This window comes from Hippopotamus amphibius, chromosome 1 (genome assembly GCF_030028045.1).
Source record: "Hippopotamus amphibius kiboko isolate mHipAmp2 chromosome 1, mHipAmp2.hap2, whole genome shotgun sequence".
Lineage (NCBI taxonomy): Eukaryota > Metazoa > Chordata > Mammalia > Artiodactyla > Hippopotamidae > Hippopotamus > Hippopotamus amphibius.
This window is the reverse complement of record NC_080186.1, coordinates 182,644,823-182,664,517: the sequence shown is the minus strand read 5'-3', so window position 1 is coordinate 182,664,517 and position 19,695 is coordinate 182,644,823. Positions and strand designations below refer to the sequence as shown.

General features: G+C 32.2%; 1 protein-coding gene across 5 annotated transcripts in view; it reads left to right on the top strand.

The window, feature by feature from the left end:
• The window catches only part of AP3S1 (adaptor related protein complex 3 subunit sigma 1), a 64,678-nt gene extending 46,544 nt beyond the window's left edge, over positions 1-18,134 (top strand). For 2 of the 5 annotated variants that reach the window (XM_057737001.1, XM_057736999.1), the window contains 3 exons: positions 8,326-8,433; positions 13,069-13,188; positions 17,416-18,134. In XM_057737001.1, coding sequence (XP_057592984.1) covers positions 8,326-8,433; positions 13,069-13,188; positions 17,416-17,544 — 357 coding nt within the window. In that variant the 3' untranslated portion in view covers positions 17,545-18,134. The remainder of the gene's footprint in view (positions 1-8,325; positions 8,434-13,068; positions 13,189-17,415) is intronic. The other 3 variants (XM_057737007.1, XM_057737003.1, XM_057737015.1) reach the window with 2 other exon arrangements.
• The last annotated feature ends 1,561 nt before the right edge of the window (positions 18,135-19,695 follow it).

Below are 19,695 nucleotides of genomic sequence, written 5' to 3'. Positions count from 1 at the left end.
AGAAATAATGAGAGAATTTGCAATCAGCAAGCCTTCGGACTAAAGGAAATTCTAAAGAGGGTAATTTACACAGAAAGAAATCTGAAATATAAGGAGTGAGTTGAAGAGGGAAGAAGAGCAAAGAAAGAAGTAAATTTGTGGGTAAGGATAAAAGAATGTTGACTGTTAAAGTGACTTATGAGATTAAAATGAAAAAAAAATTTGTATCATTAAAATGTCAACAATAATATAAGCCAGGAGTATTCTAGGCTCTTTTAATGAGCATTCGTGACTCTTATGCTAAGCAGCCTTTAAAAAGGATTTCTGTATAATCAACCCAAAATATAGAATAGCAAGTAGAACAGCTTTCCACTTTTTCAGACTTGAATATTTTGAATTTTCAGATTTGAGACATTTGTATTCACTGTGAGTATAAAATGCATTGTGTAACTAAATAGAGTTACTCTTGTTTATTTCTTTACTTATTTACTTATTTATTCTTGTTTTTTGTTTGGCCACACCATGCAGGTTGCAGGATCTTAGTTCCCTGACAAGGGATCGAACCCATTCCCCCTGCAATGGAAGCACAGCATCCTAACCACTGGACCGCCAGGGAATTCCCTTACCTATTACTTTAAATTACTATACCCCTGTTGCTTTCCATTGGCCAGAAATTAACAGATGTCTTCATTATTATTAGCATATTATAGTATGTTAAAGCATGTTATATACTTTCCCTTTCTATTTTGTATTGAAAATTTTTTCAAAATTTTGATGGGCTAACAGTATACTCTTAAATTCCTTTCAGAATTATTTTCATAATTGTCATACTTTAGACTTTTCTTTCAGGATATAATAAAGAAGAGAGAAGTTTTTGTGCAGATTGTGCTCTTTAGCAGCAGAACCTGCTCAACTGCTTCAACTTCAGGATAATATTAACCACATACCTGTAGAACCGATTATTTCCTTAGCAAACACTTTCTTCAGGTTAATGATATTATCAGGTAAAAGCTTTGATTTATGTAACACTTTTATATGTCAGCTATCCTGTTGGAGAATAATTATACAAAAATTTAATATATTTTTAGATTTAATGAAGTTCTGATAAATATATTTTGAGAAGATGTATTTCTGAAGCTAAGCTTTTTTTTTTTAATGTTGGTGATGACTCCAGTAAAACCCAGAGACATCCATTTTCTTATTTAAATTTTTTCATTATAGCTTTTACTTATAAATACCTGTGGAGCTGAAGCATGACAAGAAAATATCATACTTCATTGATTTTAAAATGCTGATTTTCTTTCACATTTTAACATTTTTGAGATTGGTATAATTTACAGTTCTATAGCTTGTCCTAATTTAATTGGCAGCATTTTTCCTTTTCAGTGGTATGGAAAGTAATGATGTTTTCAATGATCAATTGTACTTACATTTGAAGAAATATCAAAATGTGAAGTGTGATTTATTTAGACCATTTAGAATTATAAATACAGGCATTAATAGATTAGGTACATTATTTAAATTTTTTTGACAAACATGTATTAACATTTTATTATCAAATTAGTACGAGTATGATCCACAGAAGTATGTAAATGGAAATTTTCTAACGTATTTTAAATAATGTGTCATTTCATTATAATTGGCTATTCTGTCTTAATAATAGAAAAAATCATGTCTTACAGTATTATAGTTTTTAGAGTAGACTTTTATAACTGCTTTGCCTCCCCTTTGCCCCCTTTTAAAACTCCTGTTCAGTTTTCTTTTGCAAGAGGAAAAGAGGGAGTTGTTCCTCGCAAAACAGATTTTACAAAATATTTATTGAGTGCTTAACACTTTGCAGAGTTATGTGAAGATTATATCCTTACCCTAGTCCTCAAGTAGTTCACAGTTGTTTTAGGAAGATATGTGATATCTGTCTGCCTGTGTCTGTGTCTTTGTCTGTCTGTCTCACAGACACACACCATTAACATTACAGTGTTATTCATATATTTTATTATTTTAAAATTACAATAATAATACTTATCTTTCTTTAGAAACAAAGAAGTCAAATAATACTGAAGGCTATATGATTAAACATGAAAATTCTTCTTGTCCCCCTCCTTATACCTCCTCACTCCTACCCCACACTGCTTCCCTGAAGTAATTTCTCTTAATAGTTTGGCTAGGTAGGCTTCCAGACTTTCTTTCTATATGTTTTCAAAGATATGCATAGTTCCCTTGGTTCAGTGAGTGATTAAGTATGTTTTTATTTCACGTAATGTTCTATGCCTTGCTTTATAAATTTCGTCTCTCTTTAGATCCTTCCCTATCAATATATATGTATCAGCTTTATTCTTAAGTGAAATAGTGTATAGAATGTATATGCCACATTTTACTTGACCACCCCTGTAGTAAGATATTAATGTAGTCAAATTAAAAGATGTTTGGTGCAGAGGACCTCATTTCTAGCATAAATTATAGCAAAGTAGCTTTTATGCTTTGAAAACAAGTGACAATCCATAGAAAGGACTCTGTGTAATTAGACCTCCTTTCATTTCTTTGTTTTTAGATGCTTGGTTCTGCCTGTTTGGCTTGTAACTGTTAAAAAGTGAAATGTGGGACTTCCCTGGCAGTCCAGTGGTGAACACTTTGAGCTCCCAATGCAGGGGGTACGGATTCGATCCCTGATTGGGGAACTAAGATCCCACGTGCCGGGCAGCGTGGCCAAAAAAAAAAAAAGTAAAAAGTGAAATATGTTTGTTTTAGTCTTCGTTTACTCTCCAGTGATTATGTAGGCTTTACTCAAGCAAGATGCTGCTGTCTGTAAGCACTATATGTAAATATTTAATAAATATGGTTTACTGATAGAGGTAGTTAAACTGTTAAGTACAAAAAATGCCATGTTCTTTTAACTTTTGAATTTTAAGATAATTGAGATACAAATGATTTTGAAGAAAAAAAGTGTTGGCATCTAATAAATATTAGAACAACATGCATACTGTTTTATAAATAATAATAAAATAATATAGAGGCCACTTAATCTTATATGTTACAATAGTTTTAAGCAAAAGTCTCAGGTTGCACTGACACATAAAAAGAGTTATTGTTTAACAAAGTGGCATGTTTATCTTCAAACAAACAAACTGTAAAAGAAAGCTGAGTCTCCTTTCTTCCTTAGTCTTCCAGTCCCATTCTTTAGATAACTACTGTCTATTAAAAAATATTTGTAGCACATTATACACCTATTGGAATGGCAAAATCCAGAACACTGACAAAGCCAAATGCTGGTAAGGATATGAAGCAACAGGAATTCTCATTCATTTCTGGTGGGAATGCAAAATGGTACAGTCACTTTGGAAGGCAGTTTGGCGATTTCTTAAAAAACTAAACATACTTTTACCATACAATCCAGCAATCGTGCTCCTTGGTATTTACCCAAAAGAGTTGAAGACTTATGTCCATACAAAAGCCTGCACATAGATGTTTATAGCAGCTCTTTTCATAGTTGCCAAAACTTGAAAGCAACCAAGATGTCCTTCAGTAGGTAAATGGATAAACACGCTGTGTTATATTCAGTCAATGGAATTTTATTCAGTGCTGAAGATAAATGAACTATCAAACTATGAAAAGACATTGAGGAGCCTTAAAATACATATTACTAAGTGCGAGAAACCAATCAGAAAAGGCTATGTACTGTATGATTCCAACTATATGACATTCTGAAAAAGGCAAACTATGCATATACTGAAAAGATTGGTGGTTGTCAGGGGTGGGGAGGGAGAGGGATGGGTGAATAGGTGGAGCATAGAGGATATTTAGGGTACTCCTTGTGATACCATAATGATACATATATATATATATATATATATATCATATTTGTCCAAACCCATAGAATGTACAACACCAAAAGAGAGCTGGGAGGTAGACTATGACTTTGGGTGATGATGATGTATCGGTGTAGGTTCATCAGTTGTAACAACTTTACCACTCTTGTAGGCTGTGCATGTCAGAGGCCAGGGCTGTATGTATAGGAAAATCTCTGTACCTTCCTCTTAATTTTGTTGTGAACCTAAAACTGCTCTTAAAAAAAAGTTGTTGTTTTTTTTTAATTATTTACATGCCTTTCCAGAATTTTTCTGGGTATATCTAAGTGTGTGTATGTGTGTAGTTTTTGTAGTTTATCTTAATGGGACCATGTTATAGATATCATTCTATTCCTCTCATTTGTTCATTTGATAACTTACCTATATTTCTGAGGAATCTGCGTATTTCTCTCATTTTTAGGTGTGTGATAATTAAAAGGGCAGATTCACTGTTTTAGGTTTGAATTTTTCTTTACTCTTACCAACAGTTTCATTGATCATTCTTGTATATATATCTGGCTCCAGTAACTTTTATTTTATTAATTCACATGCTCATTTTCTCTTGCCTCTTAACTTTCAATTCAATCTTTATTTTTTTTTGTAGGACTGTGGGAATAATGTGTACATTAGATATACATACACACTCATATAACAAGTATTAGCATAACATGTTTTCTTGAAGGATATATAAGATACAATTAACTGTGATTATCTTTGGATAGAGGGACCTAATAACAGAAGCAGAGGGTGGTAGAAACTATTTTTATATGAAGGTTTCTGTATGGCTTATATAGTGTTTTTAAAAAGGTAGAAATGAAATTTAGAAGTTACGGTCTATGTACAGAAAAAGCTGTGTGGTTGGGTAGATAGGGCACATATTTTTTTTAAAAAAGGCAAAAATACATTGTTAATGTGGTATTTGCCACTTTTTAAACACTTAAATACCTATAAAAATTCATAAGAGAGAGTGAAAACTCATTGAACTTTTAGGTGAACATCAAAGCAGTTTAGTAGTTGAGTTGTATTATAAGCATATTGTTACCCATTTATTTCCATAAAAATTTGTTTTAAGTAAAATTTATAAAACAAAATACTGAAATATGTCAACCATATGAGTTAGGGCTAAGCTAAAAGTGGAGCTTTTATCATCCTCTTTCTCTTATTTAAGCCAGCAAAAGTTCTTCTCAGTTCTTGGAACATGAATTTTTCTATCACTAGACATGTTTACCTTCTAAATTTCCCCTCCTCATGTGACATAGCTTACATTGGACACCATAACCTGGATAGTATTGGAGTAGCCTCCCAATTAATAGTTCTCATTCTCACACTGTTTATCTCCTTGAATTTCTACATAACATATAGTACCTCCTCACTGAGATTACAGTCTTTAGGCATTTATTATCTTTATAATAAGTGAGATTATGTTTAAGAATTTAGCTCACAGTCCCTTTATTTGTGTTTTCCATCTCTTCTGGATCTGAATTTGCTTTCTTAGGAATTATTTTTACTTTAAGGAAAAATTTACATACATTCTTAGAATTTCTTGCATACAGCCCACATTTGTAGGCTGCTTAAATTTGATACCTCTAAAGTTGGTAGATGTTTCAGTATAACTGAAATCTATGGTTTCCACCAGTCTAGTGCTTGTGTTCTGAGATATTTCAAAAGGCAGTAGTATAGTGTATGTAGGGATGAACCAATAAGAAAGCCTGAGCAAAATGGGGGTAGTGGAGTTGCTACCCTTCTATCAGCATTATGTCATGCTATCTCATGAGAATTTGTTTTAAAAAGAAAAGAGGAATTTCCATTGCTTAAAACAGAAGTTTTAATGAATCTCTGTCCCCTGGCCATGGCCTTTCTCTCTGAACACTTTTTATGCATACAGTAGCTGTTAGCTATTATAAGGTAATTTTATTTTATCACCTAGATATCTTCTTGACCTTTAATTGAATTTTCATAGATTATGACTAAAAAGTAATTTGCTATATCAATTTCATTTATTATTGCTAACAGAAGAAGGCTAAGTATTAGATTTGGATCACTCAGATTTAGGTTTGAGTCATTGATTTGCCACCTATTAGCTTATGTGTCTGAAGTAAGCTTGTTTATTCTCTCAGCTGTAACAAAGGTTAATGTGAGAATTAAATCAGATACTGTAAGTGCAGCATCAAAACAGTTTTAATAAGTGGTACCTAGTAACAGAAAGGATAGTAGTAGAAGTGATGATATTTAGCACTGTTTTTTAAAGCCAGTTGTAGCTTCTGGTTTTATTTTGTTTGCTAAGGACAAGTAATTTCTATAATTCTTCACAATTGGTATGTGAGGTGTCCATCTTTCCAAAATTAAACATTAGTAAGTAATGATAGGATGTTTTAAAAATCATGAATACATTTGCATGAAATCTGGATAGTATAATTATATATTTAATTTTTAAAAGTTTTTGTTTAAAAATCCTATGAGCTCATGCAGCTCAATATCAAAAAAGCAAACAACCCAATCCAAAAATGGGCGGAAGACCTAAATAGACATTTCTCCAAAGAAGACATGCAGATGGCTAACAAACACATGAAAAGATGTTCAACATCACTAATCATTAGAGAAATGCAAGTGAAAGCTACGATGAGGTATCACATCACACTGGTCAGAATGGCCATCATCAAAAAATCTAAAAACAATAAATGGAGAGGGTGTGGAGAAAAGGGAACCCTCCTGTGCTGTTGGTGGGAATGTAAATTGGTAAAGCCATTATGGAAAACAGTATGGAGGTTCCTTAAAAAAATAAAAATAGAACTACCATATGACCCAGCAATCCCACTACTGGGCATATACCCTAAGAAAATCATAATCCAAAAAGAAACATGCACCACAATGTTCATTGCAGCACTATTTACAGTAGCCAGGACATGGAAGCAACTGAAATGCCCATCAACAGATGAATGGATAAAGAAGATGTGGCACATATATACAATGGAATATTAGCCATGAGAATGAATGAAATTGAGTTATTTATAGTGAGGTGGATGGACCTAGAGTCTGTCATACATAGTGAAGTAAGCCAGCCAGAAGAGAAAAACATACCGTATGCTAATGCATATATATGGAATGTAAAAAAATGGTACTGATGAACCCAGTGGCAGGGCAAGAATAAAGATGCAGATGCAGAGAACGGACTTGAGGACACAGGGCTGGGGGGGAGCAGGGGGCGAAGGGGAAGCTGGAACAAAGTGAGAGAGTAGCATTGACATATATACACCACCAAATGTGGAATAGATAGCTAGTGGGAAGCTGCTGCATAACACAGGGAGATCAATTCGATGATTGGTGGTAACTTAGAGGGGTGAGATAGGGAGGGTGGGAAGGAATCGCAGGAGGGAGGGGATATGGGGATATATGTATAAATGCAGCTGATTGACTGTGTTGTACAGCAGAAACTGGCACAACAGTGTAAAGCAATTATATTCCAATAAAGAGCTTAAAAAAATCCTATTAGGTACTGTGCTATGGTACTTCACATGAATTTATGTCATTTTTATGATAATGCCATGAGGTGCCCATACTATTCTACTTCTCTTTTACAGAGAAGGTAACAGAGAGGTCAAGTAACTAACTTCTGAAAGGCGTACAACTAGTAAGTGGTAGAGTCAGTATTTATATCTATCTGATTTCAGAGTCTCCATTCTTAATGCTGCCACATTATTTTTTTAAAATTATAGCACAGTGTACAGTTCTGTGACACTTACTTCAGATTTGAATTGGTGATTTTTGATTCAGTAATTATCTTATGACAAAACACCTGAGTTAGTTTTTCTCCCCAATGGAAAATGTTATTTTTTGTCATTTTTAAGATGTATTTGGTCATAAAAAATCTGAGTAATTAGATATATATGCTTTGGGGTAAAAGCATTGTTTCTGTATATTATAGGTATAATGTAATATTATACCTATACCTAAATATAATATAGGTATAATATTATACCTATACCTGTACCTAAATATAATATAGGTATAATATTATATCATACCTATAATATAAAGAAACTTTTACTTCATTTTAAATCTAGAGCTTGTAGTAATGCCACATAGCCTCATTGAGTACTTTGAGAGTAAAACAACTTAATAATTATTGACTAAGAACCTGATGTAAAAGGCCCTTATTGGTCATTTTTTTAGCATTAATCTTGATACTATAATCATGGTAGATAATGTTTATTGATGATTTACTTTGTGGCCTTCCATGGTAGCTGACCTCACTTAATCTTTTCAGCAATCTATGAAGGAGATACTGTTATCTTTTTACAGCTCATTAAACTAAGATTTAAAGAGGTTTGTATAATTGCTCAAGGCTTCACATTAGTGACATAAGTGTATTATGAGCCCTCACTCCAAATTATTTTTATTTACAGCTCGTAAAAGAGACACAGCAGTATTTGAAAGAAAAATTACTTGGAATCATGAAATGTTCTTAATAGTGGGCTTTATGAATGTGTATTATATTTTCCTTTAGGTTCACAATATTCTTGCAGAAATGGTGATGGGGGGAATGGTACTGGAGACCAACATGAATGAGATTGTTACACAAATTGATGCACAAAATAAACTGGAGAAATCTGAGGTAAGAATGGAAAGTGCTCTAGTTAATGAAGGTAGTAAGCATGATCATAAATTATGCATGATTTGTAGCTTTCACTGTTTGTCCTTCAGTATCACCCTTTAGGTACAGCTGGTATGCTTTTTCAGTTTTAAAACGAAATGAAATATACACATTTTAGTATGTTAAATGTTCTGTGACCACTATCCATCAGATAGTTTTGTGTATTCTTTTAGCTACAGTTGTAATTGCTTTGGGTAATGAATAAAATTCCCAATTCTTATTGCTTAAAAAAGAAACTATGAATAATGGAATCAATATTTGTTATTAAACCATAGTCATTAATTATCAAGAAAGTCTTAGAACTGGTTTCTAAAGATATATAAATTTAGTGTTTTATAAAACTATTTCTGAAAAAGGAAAGGAGAGAAAATGGAGTTCTCATAAGGAAGTAATGTTGTGATAGGTGTTTAGTAGGCCTGAGTGCACATTGAAAGAAGAAATTCAATGCTCTAATCTTTTAATTCTTGATCCTTCCCAAAGGTTACTGACGAATTAACTAAATCATATATTTCATACAGTGATACATGTATTCAAGGCTTTTATTGCATTCTAGAAGAGAAAGATTTGGTTAGTTATATACAGCTAACTTTGTGCTGTTACATTGAGTGAATGAGGACCAACTAGCAGCTTGGCCTTGTGTAAAACTCTACTTTAGAATTGTATGACTCTTCCCTCAATAACAGGGCTGAGTCAGTAACAGGTGCTGTAGCTGAGTCACTAAAGTTTATATTATTTTGGTTGTTTCTTACTGCTATAGCAGAAATTTAGAAAAATGAATAGTCTTGCTATCTCATTCAACGCTATACATGTTTGAGGATACTCTTACCTTTGATATTTATAGTCATAACTCAGAGTTAGAAAACTAATTTTATTTATAATTATTAGTACAGGTATTTGATTGAGGTAAAGTAAATGTTACTATAAAAGCAGAAAGATATTAAAAATATGCTAGCATTAATTTACAACAGGTGAGTTCTGAAGAATTTTTATTTTGTTGGCTCTTTAAAGGATCAGCTTAAAATGCTGTGCTCATTGGAACTGAATGAAACACAGGATGGTGGATAAATCTGAAACCTGAGTGTTAGAAACAGTTGAAGTTTTGTATAAAAACATTTTCCAGTGTTCTATTTTAAATTAAAATAGTCCTGCATTTCTCCTTATCTCAATTTATCATCCTTCTTGGTTTCCCAAAGGAGAGGCTTGTAATGGGAAAGAGCTTAAAATTATGACTCTTTTAAGTAATTGTATATATTTTGTGGGTTCTACAGCCGATTTTTAAAATACTGGTTTTTGAAAAGGGAAAACAAACTAGATTAATAGAGAATATTTTGTTTTAGGACAAGGAAAAGGGCTCAGAATATTTAGTAGAGTTGACTTGCAGTGTATTGTTCAGTATGGCAAAAGATTTACCATAAACTCTAAGCTATAGTTTTTAAAGTCTTAAAATGATAACTTGAAACTTATGTAATCTGTTAAACCTTGCTTTACAAAACTATGGATATAGATTTTAAATGCCAAGAGACAGCCAGTGATACAATCCATTAATAATTAGTCTAAAATGAGTGGATATGTGGTAATTTGTGAATTCTGTGTAATCATCTGTAAAAATATAAAATCTCTTGTCTGGAATTTTCACATTTCCAGGTATTTAACTCCTTTCCTTTGGTGGTGCCCTTCCCCCCACCCCCACCCCCCTTTCCACCTTAGTTTGCTATATATAATACTGACAGAAGTCATGAAGGACCTATAATAATTACATAATGGATATTTGCTTTTTGATTGTCCGGTAAAACTTTGTTAATGAGCCAGGTTTTTTTAACCTATAAAGAGCAGTAAAATACAGAATTTACATTTTTCAGTGCAAACAGTTATGAGACTATCACAACTTAAAAAAACGTCCTTTCACAGAAACAATGGTATTTAAAATGGTTTTGAATACTGGTGAATACTTTTGTTTTTCATCCACTGACCATCTTTTAACATGTATAATCAATTGTTATCTGCTACCAAATTACTTTTTCTTTTTCTCCTTTACAAGAAAGTATGTTTTAAATCTGATGGATAAACTAACATTAAATGTTTATCAAGTGTTTCTCTATATGTGATGTCTGCTAATATTTTCCTCATAAAGTAGGATTTTGAGTCATAGTGAAGTCATTTAGTTCTGATCATACTTTAAGAAATTGCATTGAAATAATGTTGACTTTTATGTAATTTTTCAGTAATTTTCATATATTTTAAGTATGTTTGGAAAGCTACCAGCTTTATTCCAGACACAGTGAAATGTCAAAAGTTTTCATATGGGTTCCATTTCCACGTTATTTAAACTGGTTATATCTACCAAATATGTGACTGCAGAATAATCTGAAATTATTTGAAAGCAAGCTATATGCTTTTATTAATCTTACTCTTACAAAATTTTAGTTAAAATGTATTATGTAAGCAGAAACAAAGAAAATCAGAAAGTTCAGAATACCATAATTGATGAAAAGACCTGTTTATCATATTTTAAAAATTAATCTAAGTAATGTTTAGAATATCATTTATCTTTTAAAAAGCCTGGATATAATTAAGATACAGCTTTTAAAATATAACATGGGTGTATCAAGGTGCCTTTATTTTGTCAGAAATCAAAGATTTTATTATTTTATCTTAAAAATAGTGTATTTCCCAGTAACAGTCAAAAGTGAACCAGTTTAATTCCCGTTACCTAGACAGGTAGGAGCAAAGATCACCCAGATCTTTAAAGAGATAAGCAAAGATATGCTCTGAATATATTTTCATCTATCCTGTTTTGATAGATAAATGGTTTACTGGAACATTGGGATCTTGGGAAAGGAGGGTTTAAACTGGGAGGTTGGTGGGATCTGGGGCAAGTTTAAGAGGCACTCAGGAATCTTGCCTAGGAGTAAAAGGACTCCCTGGGGGTGGAGGTAGAGGGGTGGGGTTGGGGAGACTTGTTAGCTTTTATGTATTTCACGTGATTTTCAAGATGAATAAATGGGTCTGAATTTAGTCACTACTTTTTAAAAGTCAGTCTTCTTTTTTCTGAACATCCTGATCTTTCTAGCTCTTTCCATTCTTCTCTCTTACAGACCTTTATCTTTCAATCTCCCAGACAGGACAGGTAGACAAGGTATTGCTGACTTTGAGAAAAATGTACTTTAACAAAGGGAAAGCAAAATGATGTCAAAGGCAATTAATTATTTAGGCCAGACTCAAAAATTCTTTGTGTTAATGAACCCATATAGTCCCTGTAGCCTATTTTCCATTCTAGTTTCTCCTTGTAGTTTATTCATCTTTTATTGGACTTAGTGTATTTTACTAGTATATCATTGATGTCATGTTTGTTCTGTTTTGTCTGCCTGCATTGTAAAAGGAAAGTTTAAATGTTTTTGTTCTTTTTTTTAAACATTGTCATTTAACTGACAAATTACACTTGTAGAAATGACAATTTACTTTGTATATAAATTAGAGTTTATTTTGAGCATCATACGGCAGAACCAATGTTAATTTAACTCTCACAGATATTTTTCCCCCATCTTTCTAAATTAGGATTCTTACATAAAATTGTCTGCTGGGTTTTGGAAGCTGTGAATTTAAAAACCAAAAGCTGACCCTTTAAAGATTTGCATACAAAGTGGAAACCTGTAAAGGCTTAGAACAGTGACTGCTAAATAGTCCCTTTCCCCCACGTAATGGTTTTCAGTTCCAAAGCCTTAACAGAATTGCTTTTACAGTTTTGAATAACAGGTGAATATTAAAAGTGGCCAACAAAAAGTAAGACCACAAATCTTCTAAAATCGAAATAAATGCTCTAAAACATGGAATTAAATATATTGACTGAAATAAAATGGATTTCCACTGTAGCAACCTTCTCGTATCCAAACATATCATAATAAAACTCAATAAGATATTGTAAATCTTGAAGAGTTTTGAAAAGCATATTGGCAAAAGTTGGAAATGTTTTAAATAGACCCCTAACCCTACAAAGACTAAATTTTCTCTGCTATTTCTTGTGCATTTTTTACACCGTAAGTTACCTGTGTGAATTACTCTTTAAACATTTCCATGTAGAGATGGTGGTAAACAACTTTTTTGTACAAAACCATTTCAGAAAAATGAAAATGTTATATACCTCCATTTAAAAATTTCAAAATGAAAATACTTTATTGAGTCCCATGCAGGGAAAAAAATGTATAAACTTGTTAACAAGTTAGATTAGCCACTTTAGTAATTAGAAAAATGCCACTGAGAATTTGGCATTACTCTTTAGACACTAAATTACTACTTTTTGGATGTGTTTAGAAGCAGCAACACACAGGTGGCTTTACAGTTTCTTATCGTGAGTTTGTGGGCTATGCATCATGAAGCTTGGGACACCACTTTTGGACCCTGGATCTGTATTACTTTATCCCAAGAATAGAAAGTACATCATGGTCTCATTTACTCTATTGATCTCGGTCACTGCTAGTTTCTATATTCCAGTCTTTATGTTCAGTTGCTTTTTCTAACAAAGAACCATTAATCACTTGGGTCTTATAACTTCCATCACTAAAACTAGTAATTTGTTCTTTTTTTCTTTTTTAAATCAAGTATCAAAGAATAGAGAACAAGAAAAGTGGCCCTAAGATACAGATGTTGGAAAGTCAGCTTATGAGTTGGTTCTTCCCCACTACTTTGACATGCACAGTTACTCTCTTCTTCAAAATTATGGTGAGGACCCTTGAGGTCACTTGTAAGGGTAAAAACTATTTATATTAAATCTATAAATGGCATCAGCCTACTATATTTATTTCACAGAGGTAAATCCTATGCTAGAAATTAAAACTATGATTTAAGATTACATAGAATGACTAGTACTGAAAGGTTTAAAATTTTTTAAATCTCATTTTGATAAAAATTTTCATAAAATGCCATAGTTCTTGCTCACTAGAGGACTGTCATCAACATTTCTAACCTGTTTATAATTGCAGTATTAAAACACTGCCTTTAAAGCAAAGAGCAAGCCTGTCCCAGTTTAAAAGTTATTCTGCCTTAACTTCAGAAAATAAAATATTGACATTTTCTATTCTGATCAAAAACATGCTTTCAAAATCTGCCATTATTTTGTTAATGATTTTGAGTCTGAAACCATTTAATACTGTGTTTATTAATGTTGATGTTCTTTCACTTTGCTGTTAGGTCAAAATTATGAATGTGCATATAGCAACTTCCAGCAGGATGGGTGGGTAAAGGTTTTAGTATCTACAGATTATTCCAACTACCATCTTATTATGCTATATTTCAAGCTTGAAAAAATATTTTAAGATGGTAGGATATTTTATGTGTTAGATGAAATAAATATCTAAGTTCTTTCCTTTTCCCTTGGAGAAAGCTAATTGCTTATTGCATGAGGAAAAGGGAGCCTTCAGATTCTTCGAAATATGTTTTAGTAATGCTGCTTTTTCAGTTTTGCCTGCACATATTTTGTTTATTTTTGGGTCTGGCAATTTAAAAACAAAATCAAAAACAAATCATATCCATCCATTACTATCTTTGTGATTCAAGTGCTTGAAATTTCTGAGAGTATGTCTGTATAAGTCTTCTATCTGTTTGGCCTCATTTTGGTATACTTGCAGACTTCATTTTGTTTTCTTTCTCTTAATTCTGTTAATTTATTTAATCTCATGGGAGAGAAAACATGACCATTCTTTTATATACTGTATTTCATTCTTCCATCTGACTCATACTCTTAACTGCTTTGGATTCATGTATTTGTTTTTGTTAGTAAAGTTGCTGCAGTTTACCTGCCATGGTGGTGCTTGAGTATAACAACGTAGATGGAAACAAGTTATTTCTCCAGTAGGGTTTCATTCTTTTTATTTCTGCTTTATGTCAACTGTGTAATCTTAAATCTCTAAGAACTATGTTGTACTGTCAGAAGTATCTTATTTTTACATTTTCAATTGTACATGCTACTAACAAGTCTGGTAAACTTAATTTCTGTAAATTTTAGTGTTCAAAAAAATTGTGTTCAGCAAAAGTTATCTTGTTTTGAGTATATCTTACTAAAAAAATATCTTAACTAAGATGAAAGTTCGTTTATACCTTTGTGTAGGCAAACTGATTTCCTAATGGCAAATTACATTTTATTCTTTAATAAAAATGTTTCAGACTTCACATTCATGGAAGACTGAAACTGAGATGTGTTTTATAGCAGTTCTGTTGTTAACTATCTGAGTGACATGAAGTCTTTTTTTTTTTTAAGCCCTGAGTTTTTGTGTATAAACATTGACAGCTCATCTAAGCATCTGCTTACTGGTCAACAGTCCTTCCCATATTTTTCTTTACATTTTATATTCTGCAGAATCTGATTTCTTAAGATGTTAGTTTAATTAAAACTTATCTGAAGTACACATTACAGTTTTTAAATTTCTTTTCATTTAAATTTGTGACATACTACACAAAAGTATTGAACATGCTTGAGAAATAATTTGATTCTCTTAATTCATTTGCGTGTTCTGAGTAGTTACCATCCTTTGCATGTCTATGGCTTGCTGCTTATGTTTAGAGGAATTGTAGTTTGTTGACTTAGAACCTTCTTTAGGTTTTACATAATATGAATTTGGCACATATATGCTATTTAAATCAATCTGTATATTGACTTTGTGTATTCTCATTAGCAGCTAACAGTCAACACCATCTGTGGTCACAAAGAAATGACAATCTAATGAAATTTAACAAGATGCAGTTTTATTCTTTAGCTGCTCATGGTACAGGGTATTATGGAAAAGAAGGCTTCTTGATAATGACATTTAATATTAAAAAAACATTTTTTACTACTTATAAATGTTAACCATAGCATCCAGTAAATCAGAGAGACACACACACCCACCCCTTACCTTTTCTCTCTCTTTTTCTCAATAATAAAATCCTCTAATAATTCATGCCTTTTAAAATATTTATAGTTAAACACCTTGTCAGTACTTTTCTATAGTCTACTCATAATTAGCACCCTGTATAGAAATTCCAAAGTAGAAATAGTGGCAAATTGATTTTTTAATTAGAAAAATTATAAAATCCTTCTACCTGGAAAAATGATACTAGTTCCAGGTTGTCTGTAATTTTGTAAGGTAATTTTTGTTCCCTTGGCAAACAGCATATTTCCTAGTAAAAGGAACCTCTTTGAATTAGAGTCTTCTCTGATTCTAAACCATTCTAAATTTTGGTAGCTAAACACTGAAGTTGAAAAGATCAAGTTAAAGATCCTTTTGAATATGATTCATGCTATCCTAAATAATATTCATCTGTATCTCCAACATCTTTTGGGGGGCAGTTGGAGAGAAGTGGGGTATAACAAAAACTGCATTGCTTCAGGTAGGTATAAATGTAGAGGTCAATCAAATTTTTAGTTATACATCAAAAACAACTAATCTCCATTAAAAAAGTTGAATTCTCCAGCCCTTTCAGTCTTTAATTGGGTATGGAGTTTTTCATCCATATCACCCTTATCATTGCCTGTGTGGACCATATATATCATTAATACTACTTTACTGATTTTTCTATTATTTCCAATTCTAACTTGATAATCCATGGCTTTTATTTCATTGCTTAACAGTGTTTGTATCCTTTATTCAGCAAATAGTTTACACTGGCCTATTTTGTATCAGTCAAGATTTTTCTCAGGTAACAGCTTTATTATTATTTTTTAATTAACAAAAGAGGTAGGAGTACATAAGAGAAAAAAACTAAATTACAAAAAGGGACATTAAAACTATTCTTTCTAATTACATGGTCATTGTCTCATATATGTAATGTAAGCAAGTAGATGATTTGTTTTTGTTACTTAATTGCTTTTGTGCAAGATAGTGTATGGCACTGACTTCACATGTGTTTGTTGGCTTTATTATATAACCTGAATAAAAATTGATGAAATCTAATTGGTATATAAATTAAACCTTAAAAATATGAAGACTGTTGACATAGCTGTTTGAGAAAAGTGATATATATGCATTTTTTTTTTATCTTTAGGCATATTTTCTCCAAAAATTATTTCACAAATTATAAATTTTCCTACTAAGATCAAAGCCAAATATCATGCTCTAATGGTATTGGAAATTTTAAAATTCATTTATTTATATATATATATATATCCTACCTTTTGCATTTATGCTATTCTTTCTCTAAATTTGTATATTATAAACTGAACATATGTTGAATCCACTTTATATGACAAAATATTTTTAATCGTTATGTTTTTACTAATGCATTGAAGGGTTGGATTGATCCTCTTCTTGCAGTTTCATTTTTAGGCAGAACCATTCGTTCTCTTTGGATTGAGGCTTCACTTTAAAAGCCTGATTTTTTTTTTTTAATGTTCTAGAACTTTTCTAGAAAAGTTTAGAAGAGCCTCTACAATTAAAAAAAAATTTTTAAAAACCTTATTGTTTTGAAATGTTTTAAGGGTTTAGCCCTGAGAAACTAAACAAACATGATTTATTACTTTCAGTTTTTATTTCACAGCATATATTAATAATAAATGACAGTTTGAAAGCAGAAACCCAAAATCCATCACAATTGTTGCAAGAGATGTCTAAGAAAACTAATGTAAAATATGCTTCATGCTTATATCATAAGTCAGTTAAGTCAAGATATAGGGGAAGATCTAGCTTTGTCATTTGAATATTGTGTGTGATGTTTCCGTAGTACAGGTTAATTTGTATTTAAATCTTTACATTGTTATCATTGCATGTATTCACTGTATGTTTTAATGTGTCAACTGTTTTCTCTTTATAGATTAGTATTTAGAAGTAACCATTCCATATCAATTCAAACTACCATCTGGTCTCTCAGCTTGTTATATGAAAATCTTTTATCATTGTCCTCCAGTTTTAGTGTTTTTTGATGAGCTACACCTGAGTTTGTACATTTTCTTTTTCTTTTATTTGCTTCTGTATACAGGCTGGCTTAGCAGGAGCTCCAGCCCGTGCTGTATCAGCTGTAAAGAATATGAATCTTCCTGAGATCCCAAGAAATATTAACATTGGTGACATCAGTATAAAAGTGCCAAACCTGCCCTCTTTTAAATAAAAAATTTAAAAGGCCACTCCCAGGTAAAATCCAGGGGGAAAAGTCATCTAAGTTTACCATGCAGTTGTTTACCAAAAATAGAGGAGGAGAGTCTTAACTTTTGCTCTTGGATTTAAGTCAAGGTACTGTATAGAAGTTATGTAAAATCAGTATGAAAGTTCAATGTTGCTTTTCTTGCTCAGTGATTTTGAAGAAATTGAGTAGTTTCAGTGTGATTTTTTTCTTTATTTTCTAAACTGCATTCCTATGGCCACCTAAGGCATGCCTCTGTGTATGGGCTACTACAGTATTTTGAAAAGTGTTTGGGACATTTCTTTAAATTATGTACAACCCAAAATGTTGGTGTTTTGTATGGATCACAAGTGCAGCATTCCTTAATTCCTTCTGTTATTTGTCACAATTGTTATTTAAAGAACAAAGTATGTATTGCATGAAAACATTATGACCTTTTTCTCTTAGTTTAAATAAACTCCAAGGTAACTGGACTTCTAAAGCACCGTTCTGTTTGCCTGATACCTACTTTAGCAATAATTTTTTTTACAACCCTCTGACTCAACGAAGTAAATAAAAGTATATTTTATCACTGTTAAGCAGCTGTTAATGTTGATTTATTTAGTTTATACTTATATTTTTAATGTTCAGAAACTCATTATTCTAAAACTCAGTTATTTCACAAGTCAAGAGTAGTGTATCTCGTAGTATATTGTGTAGGATGAGATCTGGAGTGGGAGATGACAAATCTTTTTCTAAACTCTATATTGAAAAATTGCAAAATATAGTTTATACACATAGGTTTTAAGTCTTGCATCTGATCCCTTCTTGCTGAGATGATGAAAAATAATTTCATAGCAAATATTTAGTTGGTTTTGAAAACAAAACCCTTTGGGGCCCCACTTGTTTCATCCCAAAGTCAAAGCTAAACGGTTTTCTTAAGTCCTGATACTCTCATATTCTGGTTTCTCATAATTTGCCCACATTTTATTTGGTCTTATCTTGTGATCCATGAGTGGGGTTCCTCTTCCAGTTAGTCTAAGGTTTTCCTTATAGTTCTAGTCCTCCCTCCCCAAATGTTCTTTTTTGAAACATTTCCTTAGATGTGTGGCATATATAAATTTTACTCCAAGCTCTGGGGTGTAAGAAAAGCCACTATTTTTTCTTAATAAAATGAATCTGACTCTAAGCCCCATCCTGTTGAGGCATCAGGAAATTCAGTCTGTGATTATTTGGATTTCCATCAGTTCAGAAATGTGTAAAAGTCCTAGAGGAAGGTCACACAAAGCAGAACATTCAGGGAGGTGCCTGGTCTTCAGTCATTTTACAAATGTGCCAGATGAACAAGTCCCTGTTCTCATGGACATGTATACAGTACCACACTTTTTTCTTCCCCCCCCCCCCTTTTTTTTTTGGTGGGGGGGGCGATGGGATGGATTATGGGAAGATTTAAGTTTGAGTTTAGTTAAGATGTACCAAAATTAGGGAAATTTCTGGGCTAGATCATACTTTAACCTCAAGAAATAGTCTAAAGGGTCTCATCTCTTACTATATTCTCTTATGAAAAAGAAAACCCAATTATGTGCAAATGACAGAAATAGGCAAGTCATAGAAAACTAAATCTCAGTGACCACTAAATATGTAGAGATGCTTAATCTCACTAGTAGCCAGGAAATGCAAGTTTAAAGGACACTTAGATTTTATTTTCACCTGTCATATTAGCAAAAATTAGGAGGGGTGACAATATCCAGTGCTGGAGAGGATGTGAGGAATGAGAACTGTCATATATTGCTGGTGGGAACATAATTTAATGTAACTTAAAAAAAAATATGCCAAGTTCTGTGAAAATTTTTAAAAATTAAAAATACACATATCATACATACCCTGTGACTCACTTTGGGGACTCTATTCTTTTAGCATTCCTGGAATTCTTTATATACAAAGGTAATTATTTCATCAACTTTTTAAAGCAAAAGAAGAAGAAGAAGAAGAAGAAAAACCTGGAGATATCTTAAACACCCACCAGTGAGGAAATGGTTGAATAAATTATGGTGACTACCATACTAGTTGTAATAGCAAAAGATTGGAATGACCCAAATGGCCATTAGAAGATTGGTTGAAAAGCTGGATTACATCAACATTATGGAGTCCTATGAAGCT